We start from the raw sequence: 26,921 nt of genomic DNA, 5'->3' as shown, positions 1-26,921 counted from the left end.
TCACTCACTAAATTTAGTCATAATATTTAGGTATAATAAAGGACATTTAATTTTTCTGTATGAATTTTTTTAACCCTAAAAACAAAAACTTCAAATCAAGTTTTTTAACTTGAAACTTGAAGTTCAAACCACACAAATGTCATAGATGTTTTTCAAAGTGAAATATTCCAGTGCTATAAATTCAGTGGTATTAACATTTCAACAATAAATATTAAAACAAATGTTTTAATATATATTTATATATTAATTAAATCCTTCTGGCCTTTGTCTGCTTCCATAGCTGTGCGCTCTTCTGTTTGAAATACACATCCATGACATTTACTTCAACAGCAGTTTCAAATTGTAGATGTCAGATGTAGGGTTAGGGTTAGGGTTAGTGGATATTATTCATGGATTGCAAAAATATATATTTCTAACAAAACCATATTTTAAAGAAGCACCTTGTTCATTATTTGGAGGTTTACATCTCAAACAAATGGTTGTAAATCATTGAATAGAATAGAAAGCTTTATTGACATCTTTATATTTGACATATAATGAGATTACAGGTGCCACTCCATTTGTGCTTTAAAGACAAATAAAAACATGACAACCAAATAAAAACAAGACACACACACAGCTAAAAAGATGACATAGTAGGCTATTTTTTAAAGAAGAGACGTAGCTATGATAGCATAATGTGGAGGGCATTGCACTTAAATAAAATAAATAGAATTGAATAGAATAAATAAAAGCAGCGGTCAAGAGTATGGCACAGGATTATTGTTTGTTGAGTGTTCTTCTGGCCCAGTTTTTGGGTATTAAAAATGTTGATTAAAAACTACCACAGGGCTGTTATATTTACTATGATACTTGATGCTGTTACTGTAATGAACTCTGACAGACATCTTTAACTTAACTTCCATCTGTACTGTTGCTCTGTGCAGAGAGAGTGTATCTCCATCCATGTGGGTCAGGCAGGTGTGCAGACAGGTAACGCCTGCTGGGAGCTATTCTGTCTCGAGCACGGTGTCGGTCCTGACGGGGTCTTCCTGGACGATCCTGCAGAACCGAACTCTCGTGAAGACCCGTTCAACACTTTCTTCAACACTGGGAGCTCTGGGCGTCATGTTCCCCGAGCCTTATACGTCGACCTGGAGCCCACAGTGGTTGGTGAGCAGCCACATGTTTATTTTTTACCCTCCTTACCTCCGTTTTTTTCTTTTATTACAGCTCCCATCATCATAATGTGTGTGACCTCATGTGTGAGTGCATCTCCATCCACACGGGTCATGCAGGTTACTGCAGAGGCAAACACGGGTATCCAGGCAACAAGACCAGCGCTGACTCCTTTTACCTTTTATTCAGCACTGGCTAACATTTACTGAAGTGAAATATAGGATTGATTTTAGTTTCCAATATGACCTTTAAATATATGCTTAAAAAGCTTCAAACTTCAACAAAAATGTTTTTGTTTTTGTCAAGTCAAGAATATATGATATACAATACTATTTGTCAACCCCACAGTTCAATACACACATGTTCTGTAGGTGCAAGGGAATAATATTTGGAGTAAGGAGTTATAAGAGTTATAAAAAATAATATATACTTTAGACTTTTTCTGGTTTCTTTGGGTTGTGGACTGTCAGTCGGGTTAAAACATGAGATTTTAGGTTGCGTTTTAGGCTTTTGGAAACAGAGATCAACATGTTTCACTTTTTTGTTTGTTTTTTAATAGATGAAACCACTAATTGATTAATTCAGAAAATAACTGAAAAATCATAAATGAAAATAATGAAATATAATACAATTAAAATACAATTTAACTAATCATTAGATGTAGCCCTAAAATACAGCTGACCTGAAAAGCAAGAGTTTCCATCTAAAGTACCACTGATTTTATGTGCTGTTACTGTGCAGTATGTAATCATCATGAATGTCCAACTGTTTTATTTTATTACTATTATTATCTAGGTTTTTATTGACTTTTCTTTTCAAGAGAAATGAAAACTAATAAAAGGATAAAAATCCCAAGAAGTACAAATTTAAACAGAAACCAAAAAGCACAGACTGATATAGGAAAATAAAAAAGAGAGAGAGAGCGAGCATCATCTAATGATACTGGTTACATCCATCAGCACAATAGCAGCGAGTAGCAGACCATGACTGAGTCACCGAGTGAAATATGCATAAAGATCAAGCAGACACCATACATACATACATACATACATACATACATACATACATACATACATACATGCATACACCAGAAAAGCTATTAAATTATAATAAAGGTGCAATGTTGAATGAATAGGTACCTGTTATTTAAAAATAACAGCAATATAAATTATTCATTAGTTCCCATATTGTTACTTCCTTATTATTTTGTTCCCTTGAGCCTGTGTGTGTATATATCGGTACATACTGTACTGCTAAACTGGAAATAATAGTGCTTCACATTGGTTTAAATTTAAATAGTTACCAATAATGGAAATGGGGTGTAGAAGGAAATGATTAATAATAAATATGATTTATTTTACCCTTCTTTTTATCTTTCACTAGTTTTTTTCATTTTTTTGTTTGTTTTTCCTATTTTTTGGGGGAAACACATTAAAAAATGTATGTATTTCCTGTTTTTCCCAAGCAACATGTTCCATTTTCCTAATGCTATTATGATAATGAGACTATGTGAGTCTTGTATTATATATTTTTCAGTTATAGTTTTCACTTGTCTGATAACATTTTATCTGTTTTGAGGCTCCGTACGTCATCACATGTGGAGAGAAACATTAAAATTCAAAACCCTGTTTTTTATGGCTTCACCATAACAGTAAATGGAAAATATTGATCTAGAAATAATATCCATCACTTTATAAACAGTTCTCAAAAAGCCAGCCTAATATGGTTGTATGGTATCTTTGTTGTTTGGTGTCTTTATGTTCAGATCGTGACGAATTTAAAACATTACTGGGATTAAAAGCTTGGAGATGATGTGACAGTTACGATGATAAACTGCACACTTGTATGCTTTTAGTGGAAAACATTCACATTTAGCAGCAATCTGGTTTGTCTATTTAAGTGAAGTTGTGGTTTATATGAATGTCCTGGATCAAATCTTTCTCCTCAGATGAAGTGAGGGTTGGAAAGTACAAAGAGCTCTTCCACCCGGAGCAGCTGATCTCTGGAAAGGAGGATGCAGCCAACAACTATGCCCGTGGCCATTATACTGTGGGAAAAGAAATCATTGATGCAGTCATGGAGCGTGTCCGCAAAATGGTCAGTAATAATGATAAAAGCTGATGGACAAATTACTGCAGATTACAGTGAATTTTCCTGATTCATTAATTGTTTTTGTATGAACAAAGGTCAGTGTGCCCTTTACAGAAATAACCACAAAAAACAACAAAAAGAAAAAACATGTCCGCTATTATTTCTAATATGACATTTTTCCTAATCTAGATTATTTGTAGGAATAATGATGCTCTTACAATAATCACAGTCTTATTTTACAAACTCACATCTCTTACGTCAGCAGACCACATTTATTTTATGCTCTAAATTTGGGATTCAGTCTTTTTTACTTCAAATATTAAAGTGAAACTACTAATGTCATCCCTCCGACTGATATATATATATGACATCATTAGATTATTAATAGTGAAGCATCAGTGTTAGAGCAGCATGTTACTGCTGTAGCTGCTGGAGGTGGAGCTAGTTTACACTACTTTATATACAGTTAGCTAGTTTAGTCCAGTGGTTCTCAACAAGATCTTTTACCTGCAAAACAGATTATATGTTTTATATATTTTTTATATTTGTAAATGATTTAGATGGCTTTGCAGTTATCTCTTTTCACTTTGACATTTAAGGGGTATTTTTTTGTTGATCAGGATGGAAAAAACACATTAAATCTCCTTTGATTTGATCTTCTTTGATTCTGCTTTGATTACAACCAAAACATCAGAACTTCTACTTAAGTCAAAGATTTGTAATGCACGACTTTTACTTACAATGGAGTATGTCCTATATTTCTAATACAGTATTGTATTGTATTCATACTGTATTGCTTATTTTAAATATGTCAATACTTCTTCCATCACTGTTCACTGTGGCTTTTTGAACCACTTTAGCCCTGTGATTGAAGTTCACAAACATGTAATAATAACAATGATAATAATAGTAGTGGATATATTTTATTTGTCCCACACTTTTCATTCATAGTGAAACTCAAAGTGTGGAAAACATGAGTATGAAAGTTCGTTCTTAACTTCTGAAATAAAAAAAACCCTTGCCAGAAGGTCTACTTACTGTGTCATGTCCAACCATTGTTCAGCTATCATCATCACTGATAAAGACCATCCTTAATGAAAGACAGATGTTATACCCTGCCCCCATTGTAGGTCACATGATTACAACTGAGCAAACTCTATCCACTGATGAAGACCATCAGATGTGGTTGAAAGCTTTTTTGTCTAATATTGTTCCTAAGTGAAGTTTTTACACTCACTGGAGACCAACTTGTCCTTCTGTCCCCCTCACCAGACGGACCAGTGCACAGGCCTGCAGGGTTTCCTCGTCTTCCACAGTTTCGGAGGAGGAACCGGCTCTGGCTTCACCTCCCTGCTGATGGAGCGTCTCTCTGTCGACTATGGCAAGAAATCCAAGTTGGAGTTCGCCGTTTACCCAGCTCCACATGTGTCCACTGCTGTGGTGGAGCCCTACAACGCCATCCTGACCACCCACACCACCTTAGAGCACTCCGACTGTGCCTTCATGGTAGACAACGAGGCCATCTATGACATATGTCAACGTAACATGGATATCGAGAGTCCTGGCTACATCAACCTCAACAGATTGATTGGTCAGATTGTCTCCTCGATCACTGCCTCCCTTCGTTTCGATGGCGCCCTTAATGTTGATCTGATGGAGTTCCAGACCAACCTGGTCCCGTTCCCACGTATCCACTTCCCTCTGGTGACCTACTCGCCCATCATCTCCGCTGAGAAGGCTTACCATGAGCAGCTGACCGTGTCTGAGATCACAAGCGCCTGCTTTGAGCCGACCAATCAGATGGTCAAGTGTGATCCTCGTCACGGCAAGTACATGGCCTGCTGCATGCTGTACAGAGGTGACGTCATCCCAAAGGATGTCAATGCTGCCATCGCGAGCATAAAGACAAGACGCTCCATTCAGTTTGTCGACTGGTGCCCAACTGGCTTCAAGGTGAGTGACATTATGAGGGTAAGAGGTGAAATTTGAGCTGCTTTATCTTTCTGATCGTTGTCTTTGTCTCTACAGGTAGGCATCAATTATCAGCGTCCGACTGCAGTTCCCGGTGGAGACCTGGCCAAAGTGCAGAGGGCCGTGTGCATGCTGAGCAACACCACCGCCATCGCTGAGGCCTGGTCTCGTCTCGATCACAAGTTTGACCTCATGTACGCTAAACGTGCCTTCATCCACTGGTACGTGGGTGAAGGCATGGAGGAGGGAGAGTTTGCAGAGGCCAGAGAGGACCTGGCCTGTCTTGAAAAGGACTACGAGGAGCTGGGTGACATGCCCTACGATTCTGAAAACGAGGACGAAGAATACTGAAATTTTGTGAGGCCACATGTACCGAGTCAGTAATGATTTCATAGCTGTACTTTGTATCTTCTTCTTAACCAAAGTGATTATCTTTCTCTCTTAAATGTTTTTTTTAATCATTATCATCATCTCACGTCAGAGATAATGATCATTTTGTATCAGATGTCATATCCATATCTATTGTATTTGAATCTGTGAAATAAAGCTTGTTTTGGAATATTCTGTGTCCTACAAGCACAAACAATTACCTCAAGACAAACATGCAAGTATACTAATCATAAATAACTAGGTACAATTAAATCTTTATCAAGGGTAAACATGTTTGACATGTCACGGAAGGAAGTGTCACAGGTGTAAATAATAAAATTAAAGTCCCCTTCCACTCGAATGCTTGTTGTTTTGCCTTTTTTTAGCTTCACTGTGCAAACACTAGAGGGCTGTTTTCACATTCATCTGTTGAAAGTGGAAAGTTTCTCTGTGGTCACAGAAAGTTTCAGTTTAAGGTGTGTATTTGCAACCATGACTTGTGACAACTAATTTGGAGCAATTCTGGTTCAGTGTACAAGTTATATAATGTGATGTAGAAACTTGAAGCCTCCAGTGCACAAACACTGAGGATGTAGAATTTAGTGGAGGATGAAACGTCTTTGGTCCAGCAGTTAAACTTAAAATATTCATAGATTATGTTGGGGGTTTTTTCAATGAGGGAGAAGAAGTAAATGTCATTTTAAGAATTTTTAACTAGATAATTGAACGTTTTTTGTTGTGGGAAAAAAAGATTCAAAGCTGGGTATTTCTACATATTTTAAAACATGTCTGGATGACATCTTTATTGCACATTCGTAGCTGCTTTCAGTTTCAGAGCCTGTATGCTGGCTCATTATCATGCGTGCACTTGAACAGACATAGGCATTGTTAATGTTGTCAGTCGCACCTTTGCTCTTCTTATCAGGACATGTCGAGATATCCGCTGCAAAAAACAAAACAACCCACGCAGCATTAAATATTTTTATTGTCGTATCACCTCAAATAAATGAGAGTAAGTCTGAGTCTGATTTCCTGTCAAGTCAACAAACACAGTAGCTGTTGAATACTTGTGAAATGCCAAAAACTGGTTTGGTCAGTTCTAGAGAAGAACTATTAGTGAAAGAGAGGATACAGAAAGTAAAACCAGTGTAGATAGATAGATAGATAGATAGATAGATAGATAGATAGATAGATAGATAGATAGATAGATAGATAGATAGATAGATAGATAGATAGATAGATAGATTATTATTATTTGAACAGATGCAGCTTTTTTCATTTCGACAATACGACTGTCATAGTTATGGAAGGCGTTGGTCCTGCTAATTATAGATAGATGGATGGATGGATGGATGGATTCTTGAAGCAGAGAGTTTTACTATCATAATCATGGAAGGCACTGCTTCCGATGGATGGATGAATAGATAGATAGATAGATAGATAGATAGATAGATAGATAGATAGATAGATAGATAGATAGATAGATAGATAGATAGATAGATAGTATGACTGTCATAATAGATGGATAGATGGATGGATGGATAGATATAAAGCTATTCATTCATTCATTCATTCATTCATATAATACATTTTTTCATATAATGTTCATTTGTTTGAGATAAGTCATTAAACTACTCACTGATGGATTTGCATCATTAACTTAGCCTTTAAAGATACATATATATTACACTCAGTGGATGAATTATGATCTGAAGTGAGTTAACTAATCTAAATGAACCAGTCTTGGATGTGAAGTGTGTGCACAGACACAGGTAACAGGTGCTCCTGATTAATCAGCAGCGTTCAGTTATAAAACCTTTACGAGCAGCTGCCCACGCTGCCTATTTAAACAAGGAGTCCCGGCGGCCGTGAAAGGTGTCACCTGAATACGTATTCATCCGCGATAAGTGTAAACATAAGATAGTTCACAAAGACCCACATTGTGCTATAGGTTTCATTTTACTGTCACTGTACTGCATTATGCAAAATATCATCTGTGGTTTTATTCACGGATAAACACAAGTAGTTATCGCTCTACAAAAAACCCCCGTCAAAGATCGTTACACTGCATGGTGAAGGACTATTTTCATAGATTATAAACTGTAAATTATGGAGCAGGCTTTATTATGATAGCCAGCTTCCTTACTTCATATGAAAACGTTGGTGCAGTTTGTTTATTAACCATGAACTATTTAAAATGAAGTAAGGATGCTAATTAAATGTTTAAATATTGAGGTTTAGGATCAGGAAGTACATCACAATCCCAGCCAAACTCATCCCATAAAGCCTACTCTCTGACAATAACCTAATACCAAGTGTGATGTATTTTAAAGCTGCAATGATAAAATAAATCACCAACTATTTTGATAATCGATTAATCATCTCAGGTCATTTTAAAAGAAAAAAAACCTTAAAATTGGCTTGTTCCAGCTTCCTAAACATATTTTCTGGTTCCTTCAGTCTTCTATGATGAACTCTTTTGGTTTTTCTGAATTTTTGTATTGACCAAACAACCAATCAATTAGTAAATAATGTAATTAATGATTAGTTTCAGTTCTAATGTATGTCTATGAGATGTTAGATGTAGCATCATACAAGTAAAACCAATGGCTGCACATTGGGGACACCAAGAAATCCCCCATTATCATCATTAATTTGACAATAAATGAGGCTAAGTCAAGTGCCAGATTGTAGAGCTGCAACAATTAGTCAATTAACTGATTAGTTGCCAACTGTGAAATTAATTGTCAACTATTTTGATAATCAATTAATTGTCCAATTTCCAAATTCTGTGATAACAGCTTCTTAAATGTGAATATTTTCTGTTTAACTTAGTCTTACATGACAGTAAACTGAATGTTTTTGGGTTGTGGGGCCGATTACCATTAATAAACTTTATTGTATAGAATGACATTAATGCAAAAGTAAACAGTAAACTTCACTGGGAATTTAATAATAAATAACTCTTCTAATTCACAAATACACAACAAACTAACCAACTAATCTCATTGAATAGGTCAAATACATAAACCTGTCATCATTTCGACAGGACATTAAACTAAACACTTCATAAATGAATCACAATTTTTCGAGAAGTCATAAACTTGATTTGTTTCTCTTAATAAACATTCATCTTTATCTAATAACATCCAATATAATAATAAAAAATATTAATTATGTCCTGCAGTGCTGTCTACTTTCACCCAGGTTTACATTTTAATAAATTATTTTTCACTAGCTACACACACACAGAAAGAGAGAGACAGAGAGAGACTTTTGGGGACATTGCATTGACATACATTCATTTCCTGTAGACTTACCCAAACCTAACCATCAACACTACTTGCTTTCCCATCCTCAACTAATTGGTCTAAAGTCCCCAAAAGTAGCCTATGACAGTCCACATTATTACACAAACCCACACATACACACACACACAATTCATTTCGACTCCTGAAATGTTTAAATTTACTGTTTTAATAACATTTTAAATCGATATTTTGGTATTTACTTGCACAGTGTTGCAGTGACAGTGAATTGCACCTGACCGTGCCTCTGTGCACGTCTCCTTTCTGTAGACCAATCACACTTATTTTTTGGCATTAGACAGCATGAAACTCTCGTGTTGGTCAAACTGAGAAAACAACCCTTCATATTATGCCATATAAGTGATCGTGTCGCCGGCAGCCTGTGACTAAACTCAACACACGCATTAATAAGAAGTATGTGGTGTCTAGTTTTTTGAGCGGACGTGCTCACTGCCGTGGAACATTCCCCTCACTGTGCGTGGATGTGTGTATGTGTGTGAATGTGTGACTGTGTGTGTCAGTGTGTGTATGTATGCGTGTGTGTGTGAGTGTGTGTGTAAAGCTGCCTCCTCTCGTGTTGATGTCGACCGAGTCTGACGGTGAACAAACGGGATTTAAAAAAAATAAACACTCTCGGAAAACCGAAACACGGAGGACACATTTTAAAACAAAAACAAAGCAGCGTCCTGTCCTATGCTGTCCTGTCCGAAAACGATGAGCGAGCCTCGGCCGGACGAGTTCAAGCCTCCCCCGGAGTGCCCGGTCTTCGAACCCAGCTGGGAAGAATTTGAAGATCCCTATGCTTTCATCAATAAGATCCGTCCGATCGCCGAGAAAACGGGCATCTGCAAAGTGCGGCCGCCTCCGGTGAGTGAGCCAACGGCTGATTAACCGACGAGGATGCTCAGTTAGTTGACCGTTGAGGCGGTTAGCCGTTGAGCGTCTTGGGGTATTTAAAGGGACTGTTCAACATGGCGGATACACAACAGCTATGTTCATTCTTTGTGCTGCTACTGGCTCACTCAGCTCACATTTTTTAACGGGGGTGTATATACGTTGTAAAATGTTTTTAAAAACTCATATTTTTTAGCAGCATTTCGAGCACGTTAAGAGTGATATATATGTGTCAAAGTGGATGTTTGTTGTCGTCCAGCCCGTGTGTCAACAAAGCCTCGGTGTGGTCTGGTCATTGAGCCGCTCAGCTAGCTCAATGCTAACAGCTAGCCGACTGCTACCTGTCATAATTCAGCACACCGCGTTGGCTTGTTAGGTGGCTAATGCGGAAGCTGTAAGGCTACGTAGAAGATGATATAGATGATATAGACATGAGTATGTGCATGTTATTATATATTGCACTTGTATATTTTGGTTGCTGTAAAGCCATGCAGTTAATGTGAATTGGTGGATATATTTGTTGGAAGAGCATCATGATGCAGTTGGGTCAGTGTGTGTGATCCATCACCTCAGCTGCCACTTTCTAATAAATACCCTAAACTTGAGAGTGTGTAGCTAATTTCTGGGGCAAATCCTAACTAATACCCTCCTTTTTATGCTGGATTATTTAAAATAAAAAAAGAAGAAGATCCCATGGTTACACAAGAAGTACATGAGGTTATTTTCCATTACAAAGACCACCATTGTTGCTTGAAAGACAAGTTTTTTGGAAGTTTTTGTCTTATTACACAACATTGTTGCACGTTAATATCATTTTAGTGTCTTTGAAGAGGAAACTCTGTTCATGCATGAGCCTGTGTTGTAGGGTGTTGTCCTCCATGTTGGCTTTGTGGTAAGCTGGGCTGGTGAGTGAGTCTTCCATCTGGCCATTTTGTGTGCCAGTGGGGGATGTTGGCTACTGACTTGAACCAAGAACTTGGGTCGCTCTCCTTGTTTTTTTATGATGAGGGGCCCTCTATGTCCTCCACACACATGCTAGGCTCTGTGTTGATTGTTTCTTGAGAGTTATAAAACTAGAGAGAGAAAAAAGATCAGTGTGTTCTTTAATATCAGCAGGCCTTGTTTTTTTGTGTGTCAAACTTGATTTTCTGTTTAAAAATGTGCAATTGTGGAGATTTTGCTTTGTTCGTCTGCTTAATTTAAGCTTCGTCAAGTCCATATGGGTGAAGATTTTTTTTTTTTTAATCCAAAAATTGGGTCCAATCTTCAAATAAAAAAAAAAACTATTGTCACAAGGGGGGATTATCTCGGAAAAGAAAATTAGATAGTAATATGACTCTGTAACTACCCCTGCTATAAGCTATGATGACCTTCATGTGCTGTTACGTGTATTTTTGTTGCTGTTCAGGGTTGGCAGCCTCCATTTGCATGCGATGTTGACAGACTTCACTTTGTTCCTCGGATCCAGAGGCTCAATGAGCTGGAGGTGAGCTTTGATACTCAGATATACCAATAAATATTTGACATTACCTGCATATCTGTGTGTGTGTGTGTGTGTGTGTGTGTGTGTGTGTGTGTGTGTGTGTGTGTGTGTGTGTGTGTGTGTGTGCCAGATAAATCGTCCATTTATCAGTTGTCCATCTTCACTTCATTAAGTTAATTACTAGGTTTATGAAGGCTGCATCAATAATTACAATTATGTAATAAAGCACAATGTTATTAATGCCTGTAATAATTTTTTATATAACAGAGGATAAACTGCAAATTTAGATTGGAGATAAAGCCAAACTAAAACAAAGATGCATAAAGTGCATTTATTATTATTTTTATATTTTATCATAATGTATTTAAAATGCAATAAGACACATTACCGCATTTTCTTGGATGAATATCAGCCTTTTCAGGTTATTTTTAGCCCCTGTTTTATGTTTCCGAGTACATTTCTTTGTTTTCCTTAAATGCCCTGAATTCCTCGTCTTGGTTGGTTTGCTTTAATTGAATTTATTTGTAGCCAACTGATGTCATTGCTTATATGTTTTCCCAGGCACAAACCAGAGTCAAGCTCAACTTCTTGGACCAGATTGCCAAATTTTGGGATTTGCAGGGATGTGCCCTTAAGATTCCTCATGTGGAGAGGAAGATTTTGGATTTATATAAGCTAAATAAGGTTGATGATTGGTGTCATTACACAATATTTATATATTTATTTTAAAATACAATCCAACAGTACCATTAAAGTCGTTTACTTTCATTGCAGCTGGTAGCAGATGAGGGTGGATTCGACATTGTCTGTCAGGGCAGGCGATGGACCAAGATTGCAATACAGATGGGCTTCGCCCCTGGCAAAGCTGTCGGCTCACACCTGCGAGGGCATTATGAGAAAATCCTCTATCCCTACAATCTCTTTCAGAGTGGAACAAACCTCCTGGTGAGTTGAACACTGCATCGGTGTAGCTGCATATTGTGTTCCCAAAAAGAAGCTGTCGTACAAACAGCAGCAAATGGCTCAACTGTAAACAAAGACCTAATAATGCAAATCTATTAGTTAAAAAGTTAAATTTCAATTCAATTTAATTTCGAACAAGAAGCCGCTAGTCCTATTAGATTTGAAGGGAATATGGGTCACATCAACACCATTAAAATGAATAGAAATAAATGCATTATTAGGATGTGCATGATTTGTGTTGAACAGGCAACTTGTAACTATGTTTGTGATATTTTATTTAGAAATAACCGTTTTTTGGGCGGGGGGGTTGCACTATTATTTCTGTTTTTGTGGAGCCCTTAACTCTGTTGTCTCTGACTAATATATTGACTGTGAATTTATCATCTGGGGCCCGTTGATGTAAAGTATCTGCATTTGCTCCCTAATATTGCAAGAGAGCTTATTCAAGATCATTGGATTGGTACTGTGTGACCTCTTGGAGAGGTCACTCTAAATCGTTTAATTACCCAAGCTCTCTCTTGCCTCAGGCACCAGAGGCAGCTTCCAAACTGATGCGTTTGGAGGCTGATCCTGAATTTGAAAAGGTATGTTTGTGTCATGGTTTAGAAGCCACTAGGCATCCTAATTAACCAAATGCATGTTTATCTATGGCTGGACAGTATACTGTGTTGTTTTTTTTTAGCTTATTTTTATAATCTTTGCAGACACATCATTGGGGATTAACCCTTCTCAGATCAGTATTTCTTCATTGATTAAATGACAGCTGGTTTTTACAGCTAATGGATCTCAATTAATAAGTGATCTCACCTCTACAAGATAGTTTAACAATTTACATTTATCTTGACTCAAATGTAAAAAAAAAAATTGGCAGCAATAAGATGATCGTTATTTATCAGTTCTATTCTCATTTTTATTCTTAATAATATATATAGTAGCAGGATTTCTGTTCTCGTCAGTCCTTCTCTAGTGCTACTATAATTAATTAAACTGCAGCTCCCAACAGTCTGACATTCATTACCTGTACACTGCTGCCTCAGCTCAAATGTGTCCTCCTCCTTATTCGGCATGTTCCTTCTTGGTTTCTGTGCTCCCTGTGCAGTGTGACAACTAACCACATCCTTCTTATGGCCTCTTTTTTTTTTTTTCCTCAGGCTGTGTTTAGTTGAAACTAAATGATGTGTTTGATAAGACAGCTGTTGAATCTTCCCAGTAATTGTCACACATAGTAGGATTAGCTTATTTATGTTATTACCACCAGTAGACTAGTGTAATAGTGACATAGATCCCTGTAGAGTGAAAGCTATGGTAAGCTTACACTTCCTGGTTTAAATATATACCTGTGTGTATTTTCATATTCATATTATAGCTTCATTCCATTCATATCTTACTGCTGACTGTGTTTGAGCATACAGGTATTTGCAGGCACACAAATACTTTTTTAATAACCAGTGAGCTGTAGTTTTAAGTCAAAGTCAAGTCAGACTTCATTTATGAAACACATTTCACACACAGAGTAACTCGGTGTGCTTTACATAAAATGTTAATACTATCGCAACACAATCATAGATGTACAAGATAAATATGCATCAGCAGGTGTTAGTGCAGTTAATGCTACACACTCTCTCTCTCTCTCACACACACACACACACACACACACACACACACACACACACACACACACACACACACACACACACACTAAGAACTTAGCCATGAACTATTGTGAAAAGTAGAGTTTTTAACTTTAAACGGCATACTGTTTCCTTCAGTATGTTCAGAAGCCGGTCCAGCCAGCGGAGAGGGCAGAAAGCATGGACAGCCCTGACACCAAGGAGCAGAAGCTGCAGGACCAGAGGCAGTCCATCATGATGCCTGAGAGCTACCCCGGTGCTCGGAGAGCCAAGCGCATGAAGTGTGAGGTGGGTGTGGTTGGCGACAGCCTCAGAGAGATAAAACCAGCAGTAGTGATGATTCTTCACATTTATTAACATGTTGCTGCCCTCATATTACAGTTATATTATATGTTATGTCACTTCATTTCTCACTTTTTCTGCAGAACATCTGTGTGAAGACTGAACCAGGTGAGCCAGGCGACAGCAAGCCGAACCTGAGGCGGAGGATGGGCTCTTTTGTTGCCAAGCCAGAGCCAGGTAAGCCTCCAGTGAAAAAACATAGTTACAATTACAGCATTTAAAGTATGAGCTCACATCAAAACTTAATGGCTATGTCTGCAGACAGTGTTAGTAATGTTTACTGTTGTCCTGCAGAAAAAGAGATTCCCATTCCAGTCAAACAGGAACCTGTTGAAATTAAGGAACCAATAATCGAACCTGACAAAACCAAGCAACGGTACAAGAAATACCTCCCTCCAGTTCCTCCGAGTCCAGTAAGTCTTCTAAAAGCTAAGCTGTACAATATTTTCCGTTTGTGTTTTGTTTATATGAAGTTTGTTGTGTAAAGGATTGCCATTAGCTTCTGTTAATGTGGTTTCTTTTATTACTGAGGAACAGAAGTGTGCACAAACAAAACATAACAAATTAAAATAAATTAAACTTTACATTACTATAAACATATAATAGCATAAAATATATTTTTTAAAGATACAAAACAAATGAATACATTGACAGGAGGATGTAAAAAGTGGCAGAAATGATGGATAATCTAGTTTTTAAACATTATTGAACTGTCACATAACACAGAAGATCATCTTTTTAATATTTAAAATAAATTTGGTGTGATTTGGTATCAGGTTCCTGTCTGAAGAGGCTCTCTGAGTGTTTTACAGACAATTTATCTGACTTTCTATTTAGTCCAGTCTCTAAGTTACTACTGTCAGTAGTCATGGCTCTGAAACATATTCATCACAATCCACTTCTGTGTTCCCCAGGTGGATCTGGTTGTGTGTCTGATGTGTGGCAGCGGGGGAGATGAAGACCGTCTGTTGCTGTGTGACGGCTGTGACGACAGCTACCACACCTTCTGCCTGATCCCTCCTCTACACGACGTCCCCAGAGGAGACTGGAGATGTCCCAAGTGTTTGGCTCAGGTAAAGATAAACTGCGATGTCTGAGTGACTCTAGATTAATGAGCGCTGCAAATTATAAAACAAAATAAGTGTGTCTACTCATAAAAGATAGTTTGTTTATTAAATGTTTATGAAAGCCATCGAACAGCTGTAAAATACATTTGACATATTTATTCAACCATTTTTTAAATCTTCCTTGTAGGAATGCAGCAAACCTCATGAGGCGTTCGGCTTTGAGCAGGCGTACAGAGATTATTCCCTGCGTGCATTTGGGCAAATGGCTGATGCATTCAAATCTGATTACTTCAACATGCCAGTTCATGTAAGTAGAAAACGGTTTCAAAGTAGGTTTGTCGGCCTCTCTTTCTTTGATGATTTTAAAACATAATGGCCCTTTCATGTATTTTGCAGATGGTACCTACAGAGCTGGTGGAGAAAGAGTTCTGGCGCCTGGTGGGAGCCATCGAGGAGGATGTTACTGTAGAATATGGAGCAGATATTGCCTCAAAGGAGTTTGGGAGCGGATTCCCCATTCCTAATGGAAGATTTAAAGTTTCCCCGGCCGATGAGGTAAACTGATGACAAAACACTGAAAATATTCCCCTGAAATAATCATTTAAAAACGTCTAGCTCTGTCTGTGGAATGAAAATGTGTCAGTGTATTTGGTAGCATCAGTCTAATGTATAATTAAATGATATGTACTGTGTATGTACTGATCTGAATATGTCTTGTCTCTTGCAGAAATACCTCAAGTGTGGCTGGAACCTCAACAACCTGGCGATGATGAACCCTTCTGTCCTGACTCATGTGACAGCTGACATCTGTGGGATGACGCTGCCGTGGCTTTATGTTGGCATGTGCTTCTCCTCCTTCTGCTGGCACATCGAGGATCACTGGAGTTACTCCATCAACTACCTCCACTGGTACTTGAGAAAAACATCTGCTCATACTGAAACTTTTCTAGATTTTGTGGTGGCTTCTGCTGCCAAAATCTGGTCTAGATTTTGGGGGGGTTTTCCTCATTTTTTGGCTCGAGTGAACTAAACACTCAATTCTAAACACTTATACTCACTTGTTTGTCTTATTTACTTCAAGGGGGGAACCAAAAACCTGGTATGGAGCTCCTGGTTTTGCCGCAGAGCAGCTGGAGAATGTGATGAAGAAACTGGCCCCAGAGCTGTTTGAGTCTCAGCCTGACCTGCTTCACCAGCTGGTCACCATCATGAACCCCAACACCCTGATGGACCACGGAGTCCCAGTATGTGTTCATATGGCTGTTCTCACCTGCACTGATGCTCTCCACATCTCATCCACAGCAACAAGCAGCTTTCTTTAACACAAAAATAAATCATTTTCTTTGTCTTACTTGTCTTTCAGATTTACAGAACAAACCAGTGTGCTGGTGAGTTTGTCATCACGTTTCCGAGAGCCTACCACAGCGGCTTCAATCAGGGTTTCAACTTCGCTGAGGCGGTTAATTTCTGCACGGTTGATTGGGTATGCATCATTTTATTACTGTAAGCTGTAACAGCACATTGAAGTTCTTTATAAAATAAATGAAAAATCTGTTTCATGCATCATTTCATAAGAAGGGAACTTATATTCAATATATTTTTTTAATTGTAAATGATTTTAAATTATAAAAACAACAGCTAGAGTGATGGCTGCGCAGCAAACACATACTGATATGAGTTATTATTGTTTTAAAACATCATGATGGAAACAAGTTGCACAATTCTTCTCCAGCGTTCATTGAGGCTGTTTTCACTTTCCTTTTTATATACATTTCATTGATCGCATCAAAATTGCTTCAACACTTCCCAGTTTAGAAATCCAGAGTCCTTCTTTAGCAGCAATTACCCCAAATCTCCCCTCTGTTTGGCAGACAAACCCTCTTAGTTCATATGTATTTAACCTAAGAGTCTGAATGATTCATTTCCATGAAATGTTTTGCAACCAGATTAATGAAGAATGAGAAGAAAAATAGAGAACTGGCTTTCAATCAATCAATTCAAACTTTGTGTTTATTAAACATAGATAATGTAGATTCAACATTACATAACTGTCCTAATAACTCATTTCTTTTCTATCACACCAGATGCCTCTCGGCAGGCAGTGTGTTGACCACTATCGAATACTGCACCGGTACAATGTGTTCTCCCATGATGAGATGGTGTGCAACATGGCTTCGAAGGCAGACACGCTTGATGTTGTCCTGGCGTCGTCTGTCCACAGAGACATGGTTGTCATGATCCGAGAAGAGAAGCAGCTCAGAGACAAAGTGAAGAAAATGGTAGGATGCTTCATTTTATGATGTTCATAAACCATTTTACTGCACATGTTGTGAACGTTTTGTCAGAATTACATTTCTCAGTGTGCAGATTCTTTTCTTGTAAGAATTGTAGGTAGTTTGTAAAAGGTTCACGGCTTTCTTTACAACAATAACAAGTTAAACACAGCGTAAACAGATATCATGTTCACTCGAGCAAACACGCTCACCACATCACACTTAACTGCCTCTCAACACCTTTTGTTGTCTCACATCTTCAGGGGATGCTGCGTAGCCAGGAGGCGAAATATGACGATCTCCAAGACGACGAGCGGCAGTGTGTCAAGTGCAGGACCACCTGCTACCTGTCTGCCGTCACCTGTCCCTGCAGCCCAGGAATGCTGGTGTGTCTACACCACCTTGCCGATCTCTGCTCCTGCCCCATCACCAACTACACACTGAAGTAAGTCCCACTGGAGCTGAATGACAGTTAACAGAGATGAGCGGCCGCAGAGATGTAAGAATGTGTTGAATGTTTTTTATCATATAAAATCTGCATGTTTTGAAGTAGATTTGTGTATCTATTCAGTGTAAATTCAGCGCTCTCTTTCCTTCTGCAGTTACAGATTCACACTGGACGACCTGTTACCCATGGTGAGCGCTGTGAAGGAGCGATCTGAACTGTATGACAGCTGGGCCTCCCGTGTGTCAGAGACTCTGGAGGCTAAGCTGGAAAAGAAGAAAGGTAAACAGCAACAACAAATAAGAAAACAAAGCAAATGTTAATAATGATCACAGTCACAAACAAAGCCAGTGGTTATTCAGAAATTAGGTTATATAAACTGTGAATGTTGTTTTATGTACCAAACTGTGATTAACAAGGTGTCCTCTCCCTTAGGCCTGCCCGTCTTTCGCTCCCTTCTTTCTGAATCAGAGTCCGAGCGGTTCCCTGAAAACGACCTGCTGCGTCGGTTACGTCTGGTCACACAAGATGCAGACAAATGCTCGTTGGTGGCTCAGCAGCTACTGAACGGCAAGAGGCAGACCAGGTAACATCCATACACTTTACTACAGCAGGTTTATTTGTATTCACAGAATACTGAGGTTAATTATTTCATCCACTGGACGCCTTCCTCCAGATATCGGTGTGGAACTGTGAAATCCCGGAGCCAGCTGACGGTAGAGGAGCTGAGTTCATTTGTGCGGCAGCTGTATAACCTTCCCTGCAGTCTTCCTCAAGCCCCGCTGCTGAAGGTAGGTTGACGTGGAGAAATGTATCAAATGAAATTCATGTTAAACATTTAGACAAACCACACAAAGACAACTGCATAGTTTGACTGTGGGATGTAATGTAAGACATATTTTATTTGTGAAATTACATTTGAAAAGGTGGTGTTATATTGTTTTATATTCAAGATAACAGACGATGAGGAGCTCAAACAAACAAACAAACAGTCTTAAAAATGCTGTCAGAAGAAATCATTGCTGCTTCAAAGAGTCAGACAGGACAGTGTGTGAACATGTGACTGATAGACAACCTTCATAAATGGAGGATTTATTTTCTGCTTTAATGAAAGTGGTTCACTTTTATGAGAGGAAAGGCATCAAGGATGAGGAATGTTCCTCTTCTTAAATTAACAGTCAGGGAAACTTTCCCAACAGGATGACTGTGAAAGTGTGTCAACTTCAAAAAGTTGCAAAACGGTTTTGGCAAAATACACAAATCAAAATAAATATGTATTAAAAGAGAACAAATAGTAAAAACCATTTCAATGTAAGAAAAAAGTAAGAATAGATAAACCATATTTAAAGAAAATAAAAGCAAGTCAAGGAAAATTAAAACTCGTATAATAAAGTCAGAAATCAGGTATGTAAAAGGATTAATTCTGAATATAATTACATTTGTTTTGTTTGTAGGAGCTCTTGAATCGCATCGAAGACTTCCAGCAGCACAGTGAGAAGGTCCTGGCAGATGAAGTTCCCAGCGTCAGCGAGATCCAGGACCTGTTAGACGTCAGCTTCGACTTCGACGTGGAGCTGCCGGAGCTGCCTCGCCTCAGAGTGAGGCTGGAGCAGGCACGCTGGCTGGAAGGGGTGCAGCAGGCCAGCGCCCAGCCCTCCACCCTGACACTGGAGACCATGAGGAGGCTCATCGACCAGGGAGTCGGCCTGGCGGCTCATCCGTCCGTGGAGAAAGCCATGGCACGCCTTCAGGAGCTGCTTACTGTGTCCGAGCACTGGGAGGACAAGGCGAGCAGTCTGCTGAAAGCCAGGTGAGGGCAGCACTGACTGATCCGTCGTGGTGTTAGCGTCTAAGCTGCAAGGTGGAAAAACATTCAAAGCGTCAAACAAGAAAACTTTGATAGGTTTTCATGCTCTGTTAACACTAGCTTTAATCCAAAAAAACATATGCAAATCATTTCTTAATGTTATTTTGTCAGTCTTAGCTGTAACTTTCTGTCCACGTCTTTGCACTGATTGTAGCTTAATAATGTAATATTACGTCAGTGCTCCTGATTTTGCTTCATTTTAATTCCAGCTAATGCTGCTGCTAGAATATTCAACAAGATCAACAAAAAGTGAGCATCATGTTGATTTCTGCCCTCATTCCATTGGTACTCAGTGCTGTTCAGTATTAACTGTCACAAGTTGCTTCTCCAAGGCTTTTAATGGCATGGCTGTCAGGAATGTGCATTTCTTCTCTCCATTATCAAATTAACTAATTTAAAAGTTGGGGCTTAAATTTCTACATTTTCTAAAAGTGTTTTGTTCCTTCACCATGCTTAGTTTATCGCAGCTTTGAATTTTTGAGCTTCACAGCTTTAAAATGTTGTTTGAAATCATATTTTCAAGTGTTTTGCCCGAGACGTTTGACAGTTTTTATGTTCTAAAGATTGTACTCCATGTAAAAAAGTGTTGGTTTTCTGTGAATCACTGAAAGATTTAAGGTACCTAATAATAAAAATGTGTGCACAGGATATTTTCAATGTTTTTTAAAATGTCTTTTGGAAAGATATTTTTTGAAAGCGTCCTGTGAGGATGTCTGTAGAAAATGTCATGACATTTAGTTCTTAACCTGGAGGTGATGGAGGTTTTGGTCAAGCTTTATAACCAACAGTCTATCATGTCATTATGTTTTACTTCCCACCAGACCGCCACACTCCATTGAGACCCTCAGTGCTGCTGCCGAGAAAGCATCCGGCATCCCCGCTTACCTCCCAAACTGTCTCCTACTGAAAGACACCATCAGAAAAGCCAGAGAGTGGCTTCAGGAAGCAGAGGAGCTTCAGGTTAGTGCACTCTTGATATTTCTGCCGTGGGTTGGTGTGGTTTTGACTTAAACACTGACATAACTCGCTCTTTTTCAGGCCAGTGGCTGCATTCTGTTGGTGGACAGTCTGTCTGATATGGTTCTACGAGGACAAGCCATTCAGGTCCACCTGGAGCCTTTGGACAGGTTGGAGTCTTTAATGGTTGAAGTGCAAGAATGGAAAGAATCCACAGTTGCAACGTTCCTTCAGAAAGTCTCGAGCCTCAGCCTACTGGAGGTAAAAATCCCCAAAATCTAGTTAAATGAATATTAAACCCATAAAGGTATCAGCTGTCAGACTCATGTGATTTTGATCAACACAGGTCCTGTGTCCAAGATGTGAGGTTGGAAATATGGGTTCTCCAAAGCGGAGGGCCAAGAAAGGGAAAGAATCACCCAAAACTAACAAAAAGAAAACACCAAGGCTCAACACTCTCACAGACGTGGAAAAGGCGCTTTCAGAGACCAAGGATTCTACCTCTGCAGTAAGTGTTTGAACACATCATCTGCACAGCCTGAGAGCACATTAACAGAGCAGCCGCTTCAGTCCTCCATGTTTGTCTACACAGGCACAGAGTGTAGGCCACCTGTGATTAAGCAATACTAACATTAAGCTCAAGAAAATGTCCGTCAGGTTGCGGTCAGGCAGGTAAAACGTGAACCCTGAGCCATGATGCAGCCTCTATGGAAAGCTGAATTGATTTATTTATTTTTGTGATCAAATGTTTATTAAGAATTTAATGAACAAATTATAATTATATAAAGTAAAAGTATACCAAAAGAAAAACAAAGGACAATACACCAAAAACATGTAACATACAACAAAGGTAAAGAAAGCTGGATTTATTATAATAAGAACACATTTAGACCCTGCAGACATAAAAGGGCTGCAGTCGATGGGATTAATGAGCTCTCACCGTCAGGAAACGTTCTCACTCCGTCTTTATTTTCATCACCAGATGGCAACTCTGGAGGAGCTTCGGATGAGAGAGATGGAGGCTTACTCTACTCTCAGGGCAGCAAATGAGTCAAAGCTCCTTCCCACAGCGGACTGCATGGACCTGAAGGTGTGCGTCTGTCAGAAGGCGCCCATGGGTGCGATGCTGCAGTGTGAACTCTGCAGGGACGCGTTCCACAGCGTGTGCGTCCGAGACCCTTCGGACTCCTGCGAAACACAGCCGTGGCTTTGCCCGCAGTGCCAGCGATCAGAAAAGCCCCCCTTGAACAAAGTCCTCCCTCTGCTAGCGTCTCTGCGGCACATAGGTGTGCGCCTGCCGGAGGGCGACGCGCTGGACTATCTGGTGGAGAGGACGGTTGACTGGCAGCATCGAGCTCAAGAGATCTCACATTCTTTCAATCTACCAGAACTGGAAGAGCGACCGGGAACTCCTCCGACTCTCACACGCTGGGCGTCAAGCAGCAACGAAACTCAAAATAACACTCAGGTCACTCATCATCTCCTATAAACACATTTTTTATAACAATTCAGTAAAAAAAACGTTTAGAAATGTGAAGTTTGTGATTTTCCTGTTTTGGATTTAGGCTCCTTGTTTGACTCCAGAGTGGAATAGGACAAGCCATGCTCAGACTGTCTTCTACACCGAGCAGAGATGCATACCGCTGCAGGGTGAGTCTCGTGTTACTACAAAGAAAAATCATTCCCCGTGCTGTGTTTCATTTATCTTTAATGGTAAGAGATGAAAACTGGAGTCTTGTTAAGTGGTCCGTTGTGTTCTCTGTGTTTCAGGTCTGAGTCAGGAGCTGGAGGAGCTGATGGTGGAGGGGCTCCTGCTGCAGGTGTCTCTGCCTGAAGTCCAGAGTCTCTACCACGTTTTATTGGACAGAGCCACCAGCCAGCACACAAACAGATGCATGTCGCCATCGCAGGACGATTCAGACTGTGACAACCACGTGCAGTTTAACTCTCAGGGAAAAAATCTGCAACTGAACCAGGTACAGAATCTCACCGCCAAGTGAACATCCTGAAAAAATTTGTTAAAAACTGAATATCTGTTTAAATGTGTTGTTTTTTTTTATTTTCAGGACGATGTCAATAGTGTGAGGGAATCTACGACTGGCTCAGAAAAGAAAGTGAAGCGGCATCTGGAGAGGGAAAGTCCAGATGTAGAGCACAGAGGGAAAGACAAAAAGCACTCTCACAAAAGACAGAAGATCAATAAAAAGAGGCCGGCCTCCACCTCGTCCTCTCTGCGCTCTGATTTCTCCCAGTCCGACGACTCTGATGAGGAGATGGCCGTGTGTCCAGCGGAGAGGTGTCAGCTCCCAGAGGGCGACGAGGTGAGAAAAACGTCTGTCAGGTTCACAGCGGAGCCTCGTTACCTTTCCACTTCAGGGAGACGTTATTTAAGTACAGAATCACTATCAGGTGTTTTTTATACTGTGAATTCATCGAGTTCAGCAGCAGAGGAAGACTGTGGTGGGCGGACTTTATCAACATAAAACGTCTTCATTAATGGATGAGTTGAGTTTCATAAGGACAGATTTACAGGATCACAGCAATGTTTAAAGAGCAGCCAGCCAACCAACCAGCTCAGGCAGAAAGATGATTGACAGGTGTGATGAGTTAAAGGGACTCTGACAGCGTGGGAAACCAGATGTGGCAGATTAGATCAGGATCCACTCGCCAGTAGAGGATAAAAAAATCCTCCTTATTGAACTTCACCAAATATAATATATAATTCATTTATATGAGCCAGTGCTGCATCAGCTCTTTGGGTTATTGATTAATCTAATAACTATTTTCTTAATGACTTCTTTGGTCTATAAAATGTCAGTGTAATAGTTTATCATTTTTGCCACAAATGTGACACAAAAGACTTAATGATTCCCAAAATAGCTCTTTATATAATTACATCAACATGTATTAGTCCAGTGAAAATTACATTTTAATAATTACTAGATTCACTTGATGATGCAATATTAGGTTGGTTCTTTTTCTCAGTATCATCATGTTTAATAATAAATTTACACACATTTAAAGGGTTATTCCAGCAGATTAATGTCGTTCTTGTATGCAGTTGTGGGACAAATTGTTTTCTTTTAATTGTCAAAGTCTTCGCAGAAGAGGTAGAGATATCCTGACTTTTATTACTTGGTATAGGTTGAGAATTGAAAGCACTGCATCTTATCTAGACCCTCCCTGACTAGTAAACACACATCTTTCAAACTCCGCACAAACAGTTTGTAACACGAGCAAAACGAAGCTGAAACATTGTCAGCATTACATTTTAATTATTGAATCATTAAGCTTAAGGATTAGAGGAGAGAAAGAGGATTTTATTTAAACACAGTAATTGTAAGAAAGTGAAGTTAATTTTATTTATACAGCACTAATCATAAATTGGCCTCATGAGCAGACCCGCAGAAATCCGATCACACTTCTGCAGATTTTCCACCAATAAAGATGCTACGTGTAAAACTCAAAATATTAAGACCCAGTGAAATGAAAATTACTTTTTCCCACTTAAAATCCTGCGTCCCTGTGTTAAATATTTATTTATATCTTATTATATGCCAAATATGTCATTAAATCAGTATTTTTACAGTATTACATCTTTTCCTGTAAAATAGTCTCACATTTTTGCTCATAATGTGTCAGAGGCGTTTACAATACTTCACCCAATCAAACTTTGTGACTTTCTGGACACATAAAACCACATGTCATTATTTATGAGTCATAGCAGCAAACGGAGCAACATGAACAGGAAGAGATAAGTGTTTTGATATCAGTGGGCAAATCCTTTGTTTTCATTCCCAGAGCAATGTGGCTCGGCTCCAATTCAATGAAAACTCTCTTTCTTATCTTAAATGAACATTTTCTATCACATTACAAGCCAAAAAACACAGATTTGTATCCTGAATCACTGCTGAAAGCTATTAAAAACAATATAAGTGAATTTTCTGGTTCGACTTTAAAAGAATATCTTAATTTTGAAACCCCCTCCCCCCCGTGTGTCTCTCCTGCAGGTGGACTGGGTCCAGTGCGACGGCAGCTGTAACCAGTGGTTCCACCAGGTCTGCGTTGGCGTCACGCCCGAGATGGCAGAGAAGGAGGACTACATTTGCGTCAGGTGTACACTGAACGACGGCCGTGTGAGAAAATGAAGAGAGGACGGAAGGAGAGACGTTTTTCTGAAGGATGGCTGCCGCTCGTCAGTCCGTTATTACAAGCCACCAGTCACTGATCCCGTATCACCCCCCTCCCCTCCTCACACCCCACCCACTGCCCCCCTCCGACCCCCCTCCTGTCCCGTCTGTCCGACCCTTTTGTAACAACGGTGCTATCTCCTCTTTGACTCGTTGTCCAGAACTATAATGTTTAGTTATTTTTTTGTATTTTTACATATATATATATTATATATATTTCTTTCTTCTTAATGAGATGTTTGTGGTTGTCGATGATAATGATGATAAAAAAAACAACAAAAAAACAAAAATAAATAAAACAGAGGATGTGAAGTGTGCTGCATGAGACCCCCGTCACAAAGGGGGCGGGGTCTTACAACAGTAAAGACGGTTTAATCAAGGGTTAATATTATCTTCTCTGGAACCTCCTTGCATGTTAAACCAGAGCTAAGGGGTCAAAGTTTTATCCCCCTATCACAGCAAAAAAGACATTTAAAAAAAGACTATTACATTTTTTTTCTTTTGAATCCAGTGTTTGGTACATGCATCTTAATATAATTATTCCCAATTTTATTTCTATTTTATTTTATTTTATTTTTTGTAGAATAGGTTTATTTATCTGAGCAATAATTTTTTTGTCTGAATTGACTTTTAATGGCTTTGATGATCGCCGCTGAGTTGTGTTGGTGCTTTTAGCTGATGGTGTGATGTACAGAAAGAAAGCAACGGAGGGACGGACAGATGGAGTCGGGATGTAGCAGGACGAAGGAACAAGACTCTGCTCTCATTGTGTAACCCGGCGTAGGATACTGCAGGAAGGACTTTTTTTGGGTGGGAGGGAGGGGGAAGGGAAAAGGGGGGGTGTGTGGGGGTTTAGCTGAAGATGTTACAAGTTTATATTGTGGAATAAAAAAAGCCCTTTTGTTCTATGGAGACGTCTCGTCCTTTCAATGCAGAAAGAAAACCACTAGATGTCCTCGTTAACTCAGAGGCAGCATATTTATCTCTTTTCTCTGTGTCTAATTCATATTTATAACAATTATTTTCACCTCATGTTTTATCTCAGTTCACTCAGATTGTGGTTAATTGGTCAGGTGAAGTTACTAATGGTGACACACGACTTCCAGACCGGACCGTCGACAGTGTTTAGGGGGGTAACTAGTTACATCAGGGGTGTCAAACTCATTTTAGCTCAAGGGCCACATACAGCCTAATTCTATCTCAGTTCTGACCATTGTATAATGACTTACAAAACAAAACAGAAAATATATAGCATAATTTTACTATAATAAAGCTTATTTACAAAACAGATATACAGCCTGAGATGTCTTAAGTAAAATTATTGCAATTTCAACATTATTATATCTCAGTCTTTTACAGATTATTCAATATATGTTCAATATATGAATGATTTTAATATGACCTCAATATGTATGTATTTTTAATTCTGGTCAGGGTGGGAAAAAAACAATCAGATCAGCATAAAAACTAAAATGACCTTTTCAGCAATTTATCTAGTGGGCCAGATTGGACCTGCATTACTTTGTTAATTTAATTTAATTACAAAATTAATGTAACTGTAGTCTGTTACAGTTACTGAGAAAAAATGTGTACTTAAATTTAAGTTAGTTAGGAAAATGTTGGTGATTAGAAAGGAGTTTACATCTGAAGTCAGACCTTTAAGAGTTATTTCCTCAATTTTTTAAATATTCAACCCTTACATACATTTGTACATATGAAAGCAGGGTATTCATTTAAATTAAATAAGTCATATCATATTAAATAATTAAAAATTCTGACTGTGGAGCTCACAAACTTGATATCACATTAACTACATCTGTATTGGGAGCTACAGTGTGCGGACTTTCTTCTGCCTTTAACAGAGGTCACAAACTTTAAAATATTGGTGTTTTTTATTTTCTTTCTAACCTCA

General features: G+C 38.9%; 2 protein-coding genes across 3 annotated transcripts; both read left to right on the top strand.

The window, feature by feature from the left end:
* Positions 1 to 917: 917 nt before the first annotated feature.
* tuba5 (tubulin alpha 5) lies at positions 918 to 5,571 on the top strand (the record flags this gene model as incomplete). Its single annotated transcript, XM_062427144.1, has 4 exons — positions 918 to 1,152; positions 3,107 to 3,255; positions 4,522 to 5,202; positions 5,278 to 5,571. Coding segments are annotated over 4 exons (1,359 nt in total), but the record flags the coding sequence as incomplete, so codon positions are not given.
* Positions 5,572 to 9,407: 3,836 nt separating this feature from the next.
* kdm5bb (lysine demethylase 5Bb) lies at positions 9,408 to 25,308 on the top strand. Of its 2 annotated transcripts, XM_062426607.1 has the most exons (28): positions 9,408 to 9,764; positions 11,200 to 11,277; positions 11,836 to 11,958; positions 12,049 to 12,219; positions 12,765 to 12,821; positions 14,007 to 14,156; positions 14,294 to 14,387; positions 14,505 to 14,623; positions 15,125 to 15,283; positions 15,465 to 15,584; positions 15,674 to 15,832; positions 16,005 to 16,186; positions 16,359 to 16,521; positions 16,641 to 16,760; positions 17,362 to 17,556; positions 17,814 to 17,995; positions 18,153 to 18,277; positions 18,431 to 18,581; positions 18,672 to 18,786; positions 19,450 to 19,805; positions 20,684 to 20,822; positions 20,901 to 21,080; positions 21,166 to 21,327; positions 21,802 to 22,287; positions 22,385 to 22,469; positions 22,590 to 22,795; positions 22,886 to 23,140; positions 24,830 to 25,308. In XM_062426607.1, the coding sequence occupies exons 1-28, from the start codon at positions 9,591 to 9,593 to the stop codon at positions 24,965 to 24,967; spliced, it is 4,644 nt and encodes a 1,547-aa protein (XP_062282591.1). In that variant the 5' UTR covers positions 9,408 to 9,590; the 3' UTR covers positions 24,968 to 25,308. The 2 variants fall into 2 exon arrangements, with proteins under 2 accessions (XP_062282591.1, XP_062282592.1); XM_062426608.1 differs by lacking the exon at positions 12,765 to 12,821.
* The last annotated feature ends 1,613 nt before the right edge of the window (positions 25,309 to 26,921 follow it).

Source organism: Scomber scombrus, chromosome 10 (assembly GCF_963691925.1).
Source record: "Scomber scombrus chromosome 10, fScoSco1.1, whole genome shotgun sequence".
In the NCBI taxonomy this organism is placed as follows: domain Eukaryota; kingdom Metazoa; phylum Chordata; class Actinopteri; order Scombriformes; family Scombridae; genus Scomber; species Scomber scombrus.
The sequence above is the reverse complement of the archived record's forward strand: the minus strand, read 5'-3'. Positions and strand labels throughout refer to the sequence as shown.